The 17,411-nt window shown below is 43.6% G+C and overlaps 1 protein-coding gene across 3 annotated transcripts in view; it reads left to right on the forward strand.

Moving 5' to 3' along the window:
* LOC124615803 (inactive dipeptidyl peptidase 10) overlaps nucleotides 1-17,411 on the forward strand; it is a 1,404,300-nt gene that overhangs the window by 1,168,517 nt on the left and 218,372 nt on the right. For all 3 annotated transcript variants that reach the window (XM_047143937.1, XM_047143938.1, XM_047143936.1), the window contains exon 8: nucleotides 1,960-2,174. In XM_047143937.1, coding sequence (XP_046999893.1) covers nucleotides 1,960-2,174 — 215 coding nt within the window. The remainder of the gene's footprint in view (nucleotides 1-1,959; nucleotides 2,175-17,411) is intronic.

A 17,411-nucleotide genomic window follows, 5' to 3' on the forward strand; every position in this document is an offset into this window, starting at 1 on the left:
ACAAGTCATTTATTTGACGATCTGGGAGCCAGACGCCTGTAGCATGCATCGCACTGACCCCAAATAACAGCCATTTGCGATTTCAGTGGTGTCAAGCGAGAGCTTATTGCAGGGTAGGATGGATGTCTGTTGTGTTTTGTGATGAGAGCTGGTTCTGCTCAGTGCCAGTGATGGCCGCGTGTTGATTAGGGGGAGGTCAGTTGAATGCCTTCAACCAACCTGTCTGCTTTATAGACACACTGGCCCTACAACTGGAGTTACGGTCTATGGGCGCGATTTAGTAAGACAGCGGGAGCACTCTGACTGGAAATTTGTACGTCAATCTGGTTATTGGACCTGTTGTGGTGCCATTCCTGAACAACATTCCAGGGGGCGTATTCCAACAGGATAACGCTTGGCCAAATAGCACTGCTGTAACCCAAATGCTCTACAGACTTTCGACGTGTTGTTTTGGCCTGCTCGATGACTATACCTTTCTCCAATAGAGTACATACGGGTCGTCATCTGACAACTACAGCATCATCCAGAAACAGCATTAACTGATCCTGTATTGACCGTCCAACTACAACAGCCATTGGAGCCAAGCCCGCAAACTTAGATCCAGCACCTGTACAACACAACGGATGCACGTTTGGAAACTGCAGTCAACAGTCTGGCCCTTACATAGGTTGTTAATGTACCAGTATTTCACCTTTGCAATAGCTTACATTAACATAGACTATCTCCCGCTTACATTAACCTGTCATCGTACAGCCGGCCGGTATGGCCGAGCGGTTCTAGGCGCTTCAGTCTGGAACTGCGCGACCGCTACGGTCGCAGGTTCGAATCCTGCCTTGGGCATGGATGTGTGTGATGTCTTTAGGTTAGTTAGGTTTAAGTAGGGGACTGATGACCTCAGATGTTAAGTCCCGTAGAGCTCAGAGCCATTTGAACCATTTTGTCATCGTACAATGTTATTCACTTCAATATGTTAGCTAGAAAAATGTATTCCCGAAATTTCATTATTTTACATTAATTACTTTTTAGTGTTGCGACTTTTTTCCGCCAGTGTATATTGAAATTGGACTTTGATATACGTGCAATCTTGGACTACCAGGAAACTGTGGTAGTCATAAGGATCACTGGGAGTGTCAGAAGGATAGGCCGCAGTGTGACTGGCTGTGCCCAAGTTGTCGGATGAATAGAAAAAGAATCCCGTAATGTTTGGATACTCCATTAGTAGTGTAGCGCTTGACACAATCACGTCGATTAAATATTTGGGCGTAACATTGTAGAGCGATATGAAGTGGGACAAGTACGTAATGGCAGTTGTGGGGAAGGCGGATAGTCGTCTTCGGTTCATTGGTAGAATTTTGGGAAGATTTGGTTCATCTGTAAAGGAGACCGCTTATAAAACACTAATACGACCTATTCTTGAGTACTGTTCGAGCGTTTGGGATCCCTATCAGGTCGGATTGAGGGAGGACATAGAAGCAATTCAGAGGCGGGCTGCTAGATTTGTTACTGGTAGGTTTGATCAACACGTGAGTGTTACGGAAATGCTTCAGGAATTCGGGTGGAGGAAAGGAGGCGTTCTTTTCGTGAATCGCTACAGCGGAAATTTAGAGAACCAGCATTTGAGGCAGACTGCAGTACAATTTTACTGTCGTCATATTTCGCAGATAAACCACAAAGATAAGAGAGATTAGGGCTCTTATAGAGGAATATAGCCAGTCATTTTTCCCTTGTTCTGTTTGGAATAGGGAGAGAAGATGCTAGTTGTGGTACGAGGTACCCTCCGCCACGCACCGTATAGTGGATTGCGGAGTATGTATGTAGATGTAGATGTAGGTAGGGGGCGGTTATTATGGTGGTGCAGGTAGTGAGGTATGTCAGTGGCTCGGTGGGATGCTTCCTGGTACCTGGAACAGTTAGTTGGTGGTAGGTGTGTAACGCTGTGTCGGTGGCCCGTGTCCGCAGCCACCACATCCCGGTGCGGCTGAGCGACAAGCCCAAGGTGCAGCAGACGCGGCTGCAGCGCGCCACCTGGCTGGGCAACTCGACGGCGCTGCTGCTGGTGGCCGACAACGACCTCTACCTGCGGCCCGCGCCCATCTCCGACCTCGACGTGCGGCTCACCGACACCGGCCAGCCCGGCGTCTTCTACAACGGCGTCCCGGACTGGCTCTACCAGGGTGAGTGCCGGCGCGCCGCCTCTCTGCCCACATCTTTCACTTTCCAGCTGAGTGACGGCCGATACCTACATTTCCTCCCCTCCTCCCTCTCCCGCACCCCTCCATGACACACAGGATGGGCTCTTTTCCCACTACAGAGGGCCCGAGTAACGATGCCTCTGCATATTTGGCTACCTGTGGAGCGTCTCTGGCACTAGTAGAACATTGCCGAAGTTCGGTTATTTATTAAACATGTCTCCAGTCATCTTGTTCCACGGCGGTCTTATACCCGATGCCACCTTAAGCTGCATGTTGGATTTCCGCTAACGGCTGCCGAGTCATCTCCTCGTCTGGAGGCCCATGTGAATGTTCAACGTACTAGCCGCTCGACTGTGCTCGACCCCACGCCAAATTCTTTGGTGATGCCTGATGACCCATCCGCGATGTGGTGTTGGAAGTCGTGTGGTCGGGTGATCTCCTTCCTACCGGTCTGGTACGTTTCAGCACTTGGAGACGCCTAAAGTGCTGAACAGGAACGTGGACCCCACAAGACCCCGCTGCCGGTTTCCACGCTTAAGTTCGGTGCTGTCAGCATTCCACGATATGGTGTTTTTGGATGACAGACAGCTTCTCCATCAGCAGTAGTAGGTGGCGAGCAGTATGAAGTTCATCAGCGCAAAGACCGTCATCTCATGTACATCTTCGTCTGCTCCGTTGACTGTTCTGGAGTATCTAGGACATAGATTCGCACAATATCGTAATAATGAAATCGAGTGCTATTACTGTGAATGATATCGATCCCAACCATCAACTCCTTGAGAGCTAGAGAGCTCGACTATTTACAGGGAGTTAACGCGAGACTATGACACGATGCTCGATTCGTAATGACTGTATGTGTCCTCCTTATTCTACTATTTTCGCTTAACAGGCTCTTAACTGCTGTGTGGGTTTTCTGATACTGGTTCTTACGAAATAGGTGCAGTTTCCTCCGTCATCTCGTACGAGATAACGAATATACGTGTCACGTTTCCATTGGTTTTCTGTCCCATGCCATTTTCTGCTGAGTTCGTCTCCTCTCTCTCAGCGCGGTGTTGCAACATGCCAAGGCCTGTCCCAATTGCGACATACCGCTTATAACTTGGTTCTGTATCTACCTCTGGCGTGACTGCACTTTGTTTGTAGCAAGGCGAATGAACTGTAATAAGATTTTCTGATTTTCAGCCTCTTACTATTATGTGCTGCAATACCACCACGCTTCCCGCAGTATGGATGCTAACCGTCATGTTGTGTCCACCCTGTCTACCCCCATTACTGTGCCACACGTAGACCAACATCACAATTCCCACATGCTTCCACAAATCATTTCTCTCTAAATAAACATTCATCGTCAATAATAATTAACTTATCACTAATCAATAGTTTTTTAGTAAACCAACTAAAAATTCAAAACTAGTCTTTTATTGTGAAACCATAGTAAAACTTTATCACGAAATAGAGCGGAGATTATGACGAACCATTTGTCCAAATGCGCCATTTATTTGCCATTGAGATCATGTCGTCCCTTAACATACTGTTTTAAATAAATCAGATATCTGGACAATGGGCGTGTCACATTCTCCGTACTGATACAAAATTAGACACTGTAATGCTAATTGTACAAATATATAGTTTTTAATATCTTGGAGTATTTCAGAACTAGTTGAATTTAAACACCATAGTTGAAGGCCATCCCTCACCCTTACCCCCACCCCTTTCCCTCCGGCCATGTGGAGTTCGAGAACAAAAACACCAGTGAAACAAATAAACGAAGTGCTTGAAGAGAAGAACAGTTACGTATATTTTCGAACAGACTTCTGTATCTAGAGATGAACTGTGTACATTCTACAGGAACAAACATGTGAAACAATATTTCCTCTTGCCCACTCCTTCTTGACGCCAGAGTTACAGTAAATCATTCTAGTTTTGTAACTAGTGCAGCAGTAATGGTAAATGGTAACTTCTGTTGTTGTACTGACGCAGGACAGGACCACCAGTTAGGCAAGAGACTCTGTAAACAACGTAACAGTCTAATACTGAACATTTAGTTTGTTCCCTAGCGCCGTCTCTTATCTCATTACCTAGCCGGTTACGAACGTACCTCAGTCACAGGAAATTACTACTGGTGTTTCGTTCATTGGCCTTGAGACGTGGAAACGTATTGTTTTACATTTTTGTTTTTGTCGCTATAGATTAGATGACCTTCAGTGCGAAGACCGGTTTGATGCCGCTCTCCACTCGAAACTATCCTGCACAAGTGTCTTCATCTCTGCACAGCTACAGCAACGTACTTCCACTTCAACTTGAACACTTTGCCTTGTTTTCCCTCAAAAACGTTTACCTTCTCCCCCCCCCCCCCCTCCATCACTAACCACGGTTCCCTACATTACGAAATAAACGATTCCTTTATGTGTTCGGATAAATATAGTCAACCGAGCCCTTCTTTTAGTCACTAGTGCCGTAATTTCTTTTCTCCCCAATTTGTTTCAGTACTACTACACTAGTTATCCAATCCACCCATTCAATCTTCAGCATTTATCAGCAGAACCACATTTCAAAAGCTTCTAAATCACTTTGTGCTTGTACTATTTGCCGACCACGTATGACTTTCGTACAAAGCTATACTCCTGACAAATCGCTTCAGAAAAGGCTTCCTAACACTCGAATCTATATTCAATGTTAACAAATTTTCACACACGCTTTGTTTTTATGCTCTGTGTGCATTTCATATCCTTTTTACTTCACTCGACGTCTGTTACCTTGGCCTCCAAATGGCAAAACTTATTTACTAATTTTGGTGTCGCAAATGTGTGTGTTCAAATGTGTGTTAGTTCTTAAGGGACCAAACTGCAGAGGTCATCGGTCCCTAGACTTGCACACTACTTAAACTAACGTAAACTAACATATGGTGAGAACAACGCACACACCCATGCCTGAGGGAGGACTCGAACCTCCGGCGGGAGGGGCCGCGCAGTCAGTGACATTTCGCCTCCAACCGCACGGCCGCTCCGCGCGGCTTTTGGTGTCTCATCCCTCATCTAATTCCCTCAGCGTCCCCTGATTTAATTCAACTATATCCCATTGCCTTTGTGTTATGCTTATTGATATTAATCTTGCAACCTCTTTTTGAGACACTATCCATTCCGTTCCACTGCTTTTCCAAGTACACTGCTCGAGAGGTACCTCCTTGGGCCAGCGGGACAATAAAACTTTGTGAAAATATTGGTGAGGATATGCGTTAGGGATATAACGAATAAACCATTGAAAGAAATGCGTTTGAATTCCCACATGAGCCGCTAACATTTCTAAACTGCGACCAATGTTTACGTTCCAGGTAACAAACGTTGCTCACTGTGACAACCATCTGCATCCCCGACATCCTGAAATCGCACCAGAAGTTGCGCTACCGGTGCCCGAAACATCTGAGGTCGTGACAAAGCTTGTGCAGTTTTTGGAGATCACACGTTGCGCCCAGCACTCTGAGCCAAGGCAACAATAGTATCTTCAACAATTTGCGGCACAATTGGCCGTCGGCCTCTCCCAGGAGGAATTCCCAAACGGCCAATTAATTCGAACTTCCGATCATGTACTTCAGCCCCGGTAATGAAAGAGGACCTCTCCGTATTCCTTCAAAGCGTCGACATCGCGAAGACCAGTAGCACTGTTGCTGTTGCTCCCATGAAACATCTTCAAGAGTAAAGTCCTGCTCACCTTGTCTAGATTCACGTTGACTGTCTGCAGCCGCAATGCGCACTGATGCTTGTGTTTCAACCATTCGTACCAGTGTCGACAACTAACGGCAAGTCATGACACTAAGACCACTACAACGCAAATCCTGCAGCGTACAGTAAACTGGGGTGACGAAAGTCATGGGATACATGCACCTATACAGATGGCGGTTCTATCGCATACACAAGGTATAGAACTGCTATTTACACTCAGGTGAGTCACGTATAACGGTTTCCGACGTGTACTGCCGCACTATGGGAATTAACAGACTTTGAACGAGGCACAGTAGTTGGAGCTAGACACATGCAACATTTTACTTCGGAAGTCGTTAGGGAAGTGAGCATTCCGAAATCCACAGTCTGAAGAGTGTGCCGAGAATACCATGTTTCAGGCAGTACCTCTCGCGGACAGCGCAGCGGCCGATGGCCGTCCCTTAACGACCGAGAGCATCGGCGTCTGCGTAGTGTTGTCGATGCGAACAGACAAGCAACACTGCGTGAAATAACAGCGGAAATCAGTGTGCCACATGTGACGAACATACCCGTTAGAACAGTGCGAAGAAATCTGACGTTAATGGACTATGCAAGAAGACGACCGACGTGAGTGCCTTAGCCAACAGCACATCATCGACTGTTCTGACCATAACGGTTGGGCCCTAGACTAGTGCAAAACCGTCACTTGGATGGATGAGTCCCGATTTCGGTTGGTAAAAGCTTGTGGTAGCGTTCGAGTGTGGTGCAGACCCCACGAATCCATGCACCCAGGTTGTTAACAAGGCGCTGTGCAAGCAGGTGGCGGCTCCATAATGGTGTGGGCTGTGTATACATGGAATGGTCTGGGTCCTCCGGTCCAACTGAACGGATCATTGACTGGGAATGGTTATGTTCGGCTGCTTGGAGATCATTTGAAGACATTCATGGACTTCATGTTCCCAAACAACGATGGAAATGTTACGAATGGCAACGTGCCATGTCACTGGGCCACAATTGTTTACGATTGGTTTGAACAACATTCTGGACACTTGTAGCGAACGATTTGCCCACCCACACCGTCCAACATCAGTCTTGTAGAATATTTATGGAAGGTAATCAAAATCATGCATCGGCAACACTTTTGCAAATATGGACGGCTATAGAGGCAGCGTGATTCAATATTCCGAAGAGGACTTCCAACGACTTGTTGAGCCAATAACAAGTCGAGGTTATTCCGGGCAAAACGGGGTCCGACACGATATTGGGAGGTATCCCACGACTTGTCACCTCATTGTATGAACATCATTCCTACAAAGATGGGTGCCCATGCGATAAATAGTTTTCCGTCTGCATCGGCTCAAGTAGTGAAAGTTGAATTATAACCATCCTGGCCTTTATCGTGTCTGACAGAATTGCAGTGTCATCGTAAAACCTTGAATTCTTTCTTTCTTCTATCTAAACGTGCCTTGGAGTTGGCAGCATTGAAAGCACTGTGTCTTTTTTAGATATCTGCACTATACGTTCGTTGTCTGGCCTCATGGAATTGAGTGTTCTCGCAGCTGTTCAGAACATTTGAATTCAATCTAACAGAATATTCGCTTCACCACAGAGCTGGAAAAGGATGGCTGACGTTCCTTCCTTCATGTGCAGGCCAGGAGGAAGTTTGATGGTACGACTGGAGATGCCTATTATAGGAAGCCAACTCAGACTGATTTGTATCTCCAGGCTGGTAGTTGTCAATATACGATGCAGCATGAAGGGGTACTTCGTACTTTTAGTTTACAGGACGCACGTCATCTCAGATCGTGAACATCTTTTAGCTAAATTAGCCCACGTCGAAGTCATGAGAGATGAGACTAGATCTGCGGTTTTTTTTACCTTACACAAGTAGCATTTCCAACAAGGTTGGTAGTATTCTGTGGGAACACGGTGTGTAGTGTATGTCTCGAACACACTTTAATATGAGGACCCTTTAAGGTCTGTAAAGGATGACCCTCCTTTGCCTGAGACGTGTCCCCCCCCCCCCCCCCAGTATATCATACAGTTGTGGCATGCGGTGCACTGTGCACTGATCAGGCCATCAAGAGCATGGAGTACCAGTATATAAACCAGAAGCGTCACACACGCTCACAACAGCCGAACAAATCTGATTGTCTTGGTAACGGTCATCTTATGCTGTATAATAACACGAAGATTCTTAGATGCACATCCAACTATTGAGAGAGTATTATTAACGAAACAGTTGATATTAAATCAGCAAGCGATCTTATAAGCAGAGACGTAGGTATTAGCTTACATTATGCTTCGAATCCTGCTCTTTTCCTGGTCAAGCAACAAAGGAACAGAAGTATGCTACTCGCTCACCCAATGTTAATTAATATTTATTATCGATGACTTCTGACGCTGTTCATCATGGATTGTGTGGTGATAGTAGCTCTTTGCGGTGTATACTTTTTCATTCTGTTTATGCTATATTGTGTTTTGTGGTAGTCGTATCCCACCTATCAAGAATTTAAATGTTCTTTCACATCGCTCTCTCGTTGCATTTGTGCCTTGAAAATGGCGGGATGTGCACTTGTCGAAACATCGGTGGTCGCCGTAGACATTACTCTGTTGCAATCCCGTTAGTCGTTTGAACAAATTTTACGCCGGGAGAAGTTCAGGTTTCACATCGTTATTGACACCCGTGATGGGGCATGTTGTTCATTCGTGGATACTTGTACAGTTATTCAAAAAGATGAAGACAGATCTGAATCAATAGAATAATTACTGCAGACAAGATGTCGCTTTTTACGTAAGTGCCTGTGGAAGACACTGGTATTAACACATACACCACGCCATTTTAGGCATTTCAGATGGTGCTACTACGGGCGCATGGACTTTAGTGCCCTGAACTATGCACTAGAGCCTGTGTTGTCAGTTACTTGATCCATATCAACGAGCTGTGAGATTGGATGAGGGTATAAAAATATAGACCATGGACAGTCGGATGGCACAGATAGAATACGAAGTGGTTTGAAATCAGATCAGGGAATATTGGAAACTACTCTTTTGTAATTATCTTCAAGGTAAACATGATTTTTTTTTAATTATGAATTTGGCCAGCTATGGACCGCATACAACTTAAGACTTACGGTGTTTCTTTTCCTTCCGTTCTTCCCAGTACTTCTTCATTTTCTCGCCAACTGCTCGTCTCTGCTCATCTGTCCACACTCTCTCGGGTCGAGGTTTTGGCGCATCTTCTTCATAGTTTGCGTTTTCTATAAGTAGCCTAAAGTTATTCCTGTCACGTATTATTTCTTCTGTAGCACCTATTTTGTTGGCGTCTTTCTTTACTGCCTCTATCCATCCTACGGTGTTTTTCAGCTTACTAACGTAATTAAAAATTTTCTTTGTAGTTCGTGTTTCTTCCATTCTTTTTAAATGTCCATAAAATGTTAGCCGTCTCTTCCTCATTGTATCTGTGATCTTTTCTGTATTTTTGTATAGGTCTTCATTTCTCCTTTTTATCCACCTGTTTTCCTTGTTTTTCTCAGGACCTAGAATTTTTCTTAATATTTTTCTCTCTCTTTTTTCTAGTTCTCTTAATTCGCCTTTCTTATTCAATGTTAGGCACTCTGATCCATATGTTGCTTGTGTCCTAATAACTGAATTATAATGTTTAATCTTTGCTTGTATGGATATTGATTTCTTATTGTAGTAGTTTTGTGTTAATTTATATGCAAATTCCAACTTTTTTATTCTTTCTTTATTTGTTGTGTTATCCGGTCCATTGGCTTGGATCCACTCCCCCAGGTATTTGAATCTATCAACTCTTTTAATTTTTCCATACTTTGTTTTCATAAACTTTTCTGTATTATGTTTGTGTTCTATATACTCGGTTTTTTCGTAGGATATTTTTAGCCCAGTCTTTTCAGCAATCTCGTGTAACATATCAAGCATAACTGTTGCGTCTGTTCGGTTTTCAGTTATCAATGCCATATCATCCGCAAAGGCTAAACATTTTCCTTCAAATTTGTTCTTTCCTTGGCCCATGCTTATACCCTTTGTGCCTCTGTTTTTAATGTGTTTTCCCATGTTTTTACTACTTTATCTAAAACCAAGTTAAAGAGAATTGGGGACAGTCCATCACCTTGTCGAACTCCTGTTTTGATTTTGAATGGTTCAGAAATTTCGCCTTGAAACTTAATTCTTGATGTTGTATCTGTGAGCGTTTGTTCAACAAGTCTTCTGGTGTTTTCATCTATCCCTGATTCATAAAGTATCTGGAATAGTGTTTGTCTGTCAACTGAGTCGTAGGCCTTCTAGAAGTCTACGAAAGTAACTACTGCATTTTTATTTTGTATAGCTCTCACTCTCAAAATTGTTTTTAAATTAAGAATCTGTTCTGCACATGATCTACCTTTTCTAAATCCTGCTTGATAATCTCCTATATTAGGTCCTGCTTGTTCCTCTATTCTATTTAAAAGTGCTTTAGAAAGTATTTTGTATGTCACTGGTAACAAGGATATGCCCCTGTAGTTGTTGGTGTCTGTTTTATCTCCTTTTTTATGGAGAGGGCGGATCAATGCTTGTTTCCAGTCACTGGGTATGATTCCTTTTGTCCAAATGTCTTTAATTACTTCGTGAATTTTCTGACATGCGGATAAGCCCCCTAGTTTCCACATTTCTGCCACTATCCCATCCTCACCTGGTGCTTTGTTATTCTTCAATGCTTTGATAATCTTTTCTATTTCTTCTACTGTAGGTGATTCCGACGGTGGATTTTCATGTTGTGGTTTTTGAAATTGTAACCTGTCATTAGGCTCCCCACAATTTAATAGATTTTCAAAGTATTCAGCTAAGATTTGGCAGTTCTCTTTATTGCTTAAAACCATTTTTCCATTTTCATCTTTAAAATGTAAACTTGGTGACTGGAATCCTGTCAAAACTTCTCTGAAAGTCTTATAGAAGTCTCTAATGTTGTTCCTTTTGAAATCAGAATCCATTTCTTCTAATCTGTCTTTGTCATATTTTCTTTTCACTGATCTGATGATTTTTGCTGTCTTTTTCCTTTCTTCCCAGTATTCGTGTTTCTTATTGCTGTTCCATTTTTTCCATGCCTTTAGTCGATTGTCAATTGCTTCATCACACAGCTCATTCCACCATCTGTGTTTTGGTATTCTTCGTGGCTGTCCCATTTCTTTAACTGACTCTATCACTGTTTCTTTAATTTCTTCCCAATTATCCATTTTTCTTGTGTTTAGTATATGACAGAATTTGTCCTGCTTTTGCAGGAGAAATTTAGTGTTTACTCTTGGAAATCTTCTTGGTTTTGGTTTAGGTTTGTTTGGTTGGAACATGGTCTTTATTTCTGTCAGATAATGATCTGAGTCTATGTTTAGGCCCTTCCTCACTCTGACATCCAAGATTTCCTTGTAGTTGCGAGTCGTTATTGCCACACGGTCCAACTGATATTCACCTTGATTTGGATTAGGTGATACCCACGTTTTTTTCTTTCTTGCAAGTTTCCTGAAACATGTCGACATTAATTTTAGATTAAACTGTCTACAAAAATCTATAAGTCTTTCCCCATTTCTGTTGGTTCTTGCATGTGCTGGATAATCTCCAACTACTGATTTAAATTTTATTTCTTTGCCAACTTGTGCATTAAAGTCTCCCACTAAAATTTTTATATGTACTTTTGGTAATATGGATGTTTCGTGTTCAAGCATTTCCCAGAAATCTTCCACTTTGTCAACATTTGTTCTGTTATGTTGGTTAATAGGTGCATCTGCATTTATAATAGTGTAGCGTTTATTGCCTGACTTGAACGTCAGAAATGAAATTCGTTCTGATGGGGAGCTAAAATTAGTTATTGATTCCGCAAGTTGCTGTTTGACCATAAATGCGGTCCCTAATATAGTCGTATTATTGGAATTTTTAATGGCCGGTAAACATGATATTACAAGTAGAATTACACAAATCAAGGACAGGTCTGAATCAGATATTGAAAATGCACCAGTACGAATTATGAGTCTCAGAAAAGAGAAGCTTCGCTGGAAACTTAGAGTCCAGACATAGTGCCATATTGGCTTGCAAAAGTTAGTGCCAACAACAAAAATAGAAGGTATTTCCGTAAGAACGTCCAAAAACGTAATATGACACAGAGAATGCTCCGCTGAACCATTTGAAATAGGGAACCTGGGGTCGGAAGAGCCAGCTTTAGGAGATATAGTAGTAGGTTTGTCTACCACCTTGTTTAGGCTTGCTGTTTTCCTGCTTATTTACAACTAACATAAGTACAACTTTACTCTACTGTACTGTTTGTTTACATGTACATTCTTTATTTCCTGCAAGGAAACAAGGAGGACGAGCCTGGTTACCAAGATGTTATGATGCAGGTTTTGTTTACGTTTCTTGTTGATAAGGTGGCTCTGTTGTATTGTATTTACATTGCTGATGACAGAATATGCTATGAATCAACGACAGTTCGATTCATTACTCAGTGATATTCAGAGACGGGTAATTTCCAAGAATGATTGCCTATCGAAGTCGGAGGGGTCCAAACGATACATATCTAACGTGCGATAGTAAAACAGTTGTGGAAGTCTCGTGGAGGGCGTTATGAGTATGTTTGAAGTTGTCACTACAGCAACGATAGAAGAAAAGCGTTAGAGAGGCACTTGTAAATTCAAAGTAGACGACTTACCTTACTCGTCGTCGGTGACAGTCCGTGTGATGTACAAGCTACAGGGACAATTCCTTTTTTCCCGTAGCCAGAGTAAACTCTGCCAATATCGCGCAGGAATATCGGCAGAGTGTCGCATGCTTCGGCTTTTCCTGCAAACGCAAGTTGTGGAAGTATAGGTACTGGAACAAGTACAGTTCGTCCCTCTGTCCTGGACGCCCTCCTCTTTTTATGGTAGACTTGACAGACTTCCACAGCCGCTCAATATTCTGGGTGTGGACACTGGCGTCATCCGAAGAGACGAACTCCACAGAGTGGTTCACGAATTCGTGGAAGAACCCTTCAGCTTTTAGCGTCTTGTTCCAGGCAGTATGAAGTGTTTTATGAGACCCACCAAAGTCACCTTGTCTCAGGACAACACCCCCACAACAAAACACGCGGGACTCTCTTTCTATCCCACCGAATACCCAAATATGATCTATTTCACTTTTAGAAGGTCGTCCTCTCTGGTTCTTTCGTCTAGCAATATGAGATTCGTTTACTTCTACAATTTTATTCGCTCCACCAATTGGCACACTATCATTTGTCACTACCACGTAACACACTTCTCGGCAAAAAGCTCCCCAAAACGTGCACAAGTGAAGGCTTGCTCGTGACCCTGTTGTCAAGTTTCACCGAGTCCAGAGTAGCAATATGCAGCACAGCGCTGTAGATTTAGTGCCGTGTATTTCAGTTTACCGCATGTACATTACGTTTAACTACATTCAAAGAAAAATAACCAATAAACCTGCAAGGTGTCAAAAGTTAGTGTGTTCACGTGCTCTTGTGCTCTTAGACAGCAGCAGCCACTCCATAGGAATAATAAAAAACATGCGATAGTTCAGTTGCCAGAGTTTATTATATTTGGTTGTATAACATTTTTATTATAAATATATGTACATATTCGAAACAAGAAGATGAACAATGTGAAACAGCCCTGTGAGCGGTATTTGCCATTCCTTAACACTTTGTGGTTTAGCATGCTGGGCGAACCAGATCTCACCGACTTCAGGAATTAGCTGTTCCGCTCGTACGCTGCGATGCCCTCAACGCTAATTGCTGAAAGAGCAGCGACCAAAAATCGCCTTACAACTGCGAATGACTCCCATATCAAAGAACTTAGAGTGCGATTGATCTACTTGTCATAATCATACAGAGTCATAAAGTCATCGAGTTTAGGCGTGTGCTGAGGGAAGGATGCGAGGAATGATGAAAACTTTTGCCGACAGGTGGCCTTCGTGTGTGCTCTGCGCTTTTCAATTTTCTTCACAGTTACAGAAACTGAATATATCCACGTGGACATAAGTTTCCTAGAACTGTGTGTCGCAGTTCTAAACAAAAAACAGATTTTTATTTTTAACTACTAGATATATCAAAATAAATTATTATTTTATACATGCATGCAAAATGTCTTGTTATTGAAGTGTTAAAATAGCTTATTTACATTAAAAATATCATTCGATGTCTATAAACAGAACATCATTTGATTTCTCTTTGACGTTTCGCACTTTTGCACCACGTTTTAATTTATTATGAATACTGTTATTTTCATGCAGTTAGTAATGAAATTGAAAATGAAAAGGTATTTTTTTATTAAAAAGTATGAATCAGTATTTGTTAATTAACATTCGTATTTCTTAAAATATATTTAAACTGAATAGAAGTTAAAAATATGTGGTTACATACTAGTTTCGAATCAGCGACCGCATAACTGCCAGTGCTTTACGGTACAAATTCAGCAACCGACGACTTTGTTTATAGCTAGCAAAAGTTTTTTTTACTAAACAGCCCTAGCAAATCCTATGATTTTCAAAGTTTTTTGAGAACTGCGTCGTACTGTTTCAAGCAACTGATGCCAGGGCACTCTGATTCAAATCCTATCGGCATGTGCAGAATTGAAGAGAACAGAACAGTCTGTGAGGTGCGGTTGTTAGTTGCAGTGCATTGGGCCTGTGCAACTCATATATTCCAAAGAATCCCTACCACCAGTTAAAATGTAGGGAACGAAAACATTGGTGCGATCACTGCGTCGTTACAGGGCGTGCTGAAATTCCATGCTTAGAGACCATAGTGCTCTGCCAGCTCACTGGGACTCCCCTCTTTGGCTCTCTGTGGGTGACACACTGTATACGCCCCGACGTGGTGCTAGATGGGGCGCGACTACAGTAGTGCTGGCGAGGGAAGCCCCTCACAGTTGCAGTGGACCTGGCGCGGCCGCTTCGCTAGTCTTCTTAACCAATCACATAACGCAATTTTGTGTACAGAGAGGTCCATAAAACTGTAGACACGCCTTGATAGTCGATATTACTGGAACAAAATAACATACCATTACAATTCTTGCACGGGGGAAGGTTATTTTGTGTGTTCAAAGTGACCCCCATTAGCAGCCAAAGAACGTCGATGCCGCTGAACTGTTGACTGATCTACAGCTGTCAGTGCTGCCGGCATGATAGCTGCACAGGACGCCTCGATGGTTTCTTAAAATGGTTCAAATGGCTCTGAGCACTATGGGACTTAACATCTATGGTCATCAGTCCCCTAGAACGTAGAACTACTTAAACCCAACCTAACCTAAGGACATCACACAACACCCAGCCATCACGAGGCAGAGAAAATCCCTGACCCCGCCGGGAATCGAACCCGGGAACCCGTCGATGGTTTCTCCGAGCTCGTTCAGTATAGGTGGTTTCTGTTGATAAACTTCATTTTCAAGGTCCCTCTTGGTAGAAGTCAAGAGGTGTAACGGCTGGAGACCGTGGTGGGTACTCAGCAGCTCCTCTTCGACCTATCCATCGTCCAGGTAGATTTTCATCCAAGTATGCTCCGATATCTCTGTGATAGTAACGCGGAGCGCCATCCTGTTATAGGTAAAATCTTTTATTTCCAAACGCCTCTCGGATGACGGTTAAAACTGATGTTTGCATCGTATGAAGATACACCTCACCAGTTACGCTAACTTCAATGAAGAATGGGTCAATCAAACCGCGCGATGGCAGACCACACCACACATTAACAACCGGTAGATGAACATGCTTGTTCAAGTGAACGTGAGGTTTTTCAGAAGGCCAGTACATGCAGTTGTGGCGGTATACAGTACCGTTTAGTTTGAATAGTGCCTTGTCAGACCAGATAACCACGCCAGCAAGCTGTTCATCCTCACGAAGCATGTCTTCAAACCACTCGCAGTACTCACGGGTCGCCCTCGTTCATAGCGTGCAGCCACCGTGAAACGTATATTTTCCACTCTGCAGCCATCAGAATACCTCGTTCGTTCGATCGGCTCACCCCACTTTCATGTGCAAACCTGCTTCACAGATTTTTTAGGTGACCTAGCCAAATATTGCAATGCAGCAGCTCTGGAAACTGGACGGGTTGATGTTTTTGGTCTGCCAGACCTCTCCTTATATACTTCACGAACAGTAGCGTCTGCTTCAAATGTATCCCGAATACGATAAATGGTTGTACGTGTTGGTGGCCTAATTCGTACACATTACGACATTGCCATGGTACCTCCATCATGTTTTCGTACTTCCAATACTACGTCAATATAGCTTTACGTTTCTCAAACGACAATCTCATTTCATTCAGTCATATGCTGGAAAACGCGTGCCAAGAAATGTTGAGAAAACAATGGATTACGGCACTGTGCAAAATTGCAACAATGTGTCATTTTCTTCCAAAGACATTAAAAAATGGTTCAATGGCTCTGAGCACTATGGGACTTAACATCTGAGGTCATCAGTCCCCTAGAACTTAGAACTAATTAAACCTAACTAAAATGGTTCAAATGGCTCTGAGCACTATGGGACTCAACTGCTGAGGTCATTAGTCCCCTAGAACTTAGAACTAGTTAAACCTAACTAACCTAAGGACATCACAAACATCCATGCCCGAGGCAGGATTCGAACCTGCGACCGTAGCGGTCTTGCGGTTCCAGACTGCAGCGCTTTTAACCGCACGGCCACTTCGGCCGGCAAACCTAACTAACCTAAGGACATCACACACATCCATGCCCGAGGCAGAATTCGAACCTGCGACCTTAGCGGTCGCTCGGTTCCAGACTGTAGCGCCTAGAACCGCTCGGTCACCCCGGCCGACGCCTCCGCAGCGTTGTCGCTGTAGAAAGCTAGCAATAGTACTGCCAGCTGTTAGGGAACTTCTTCTGCCAACTCTACTAAACAGGTTTACAAGTAGTTCAGGACGCAACGAGAGACGCTATTCCACTCACGAGCATCTGAATAAACGAGAGATACTGTGTTCAGTAGCGGATGCTATAGTCGCCGCGGCGAATGGAGTAGTTTGTGTGGCAGGGGACTGGGATATCAATATCACTTGCATTCGCCATAAGAGCGACATTTGAGCACAGCGTGGGCAAGACGCGTAGGACATTCCAATCCTGAGATCGTGAAGATCCCTTGTTTTTAACGCTCCCCCACTATGAAGTTATTCGGGGAAGCTGTTCAGTTATTTGGGGAAAATCTCAACCTCTAGCATCAAACTGTCGTTGGCTGCGATTTGTTGATCCCAGGGGTAGTCATCGACCATCGCGGATTGCAACAGTGGGGCATCGCCAACCCATTCCTGGTCAGCAACAGGTGAGCTACTGCTTGAACGTTCGGAATTCCCTCCTGGCTATACAGCGGAAGCAACACGTGTGACTCTGTGCACCGACGTCACGCGGTACACAGATTACGAGTGGTGCCAGAACACTGCCTTCGTAAGAGTTCCCCTGCACTAAAGCAGTTAATGTCTCACCGCCGCAATTTGCTGATATAATATACAATAGAATATAAAACGAAATGGAAGATCTGG

This window comes from Schistocerca americana, chromosome 5, assembly GCF_021461395.2.
Source record: "Schistocerca americana isolate TAMUIC-IGC-003095 chromosome 5, iqSchAmer2.1, whole genome shotgun sequence".
In the NCBI taxonomy this organism is placed as follows: Eukaryota; Metazoa; Arthropoda; class Insecta; order Orthoptera; family Acrididae; genus Schistocerca; species Schistocerca americana.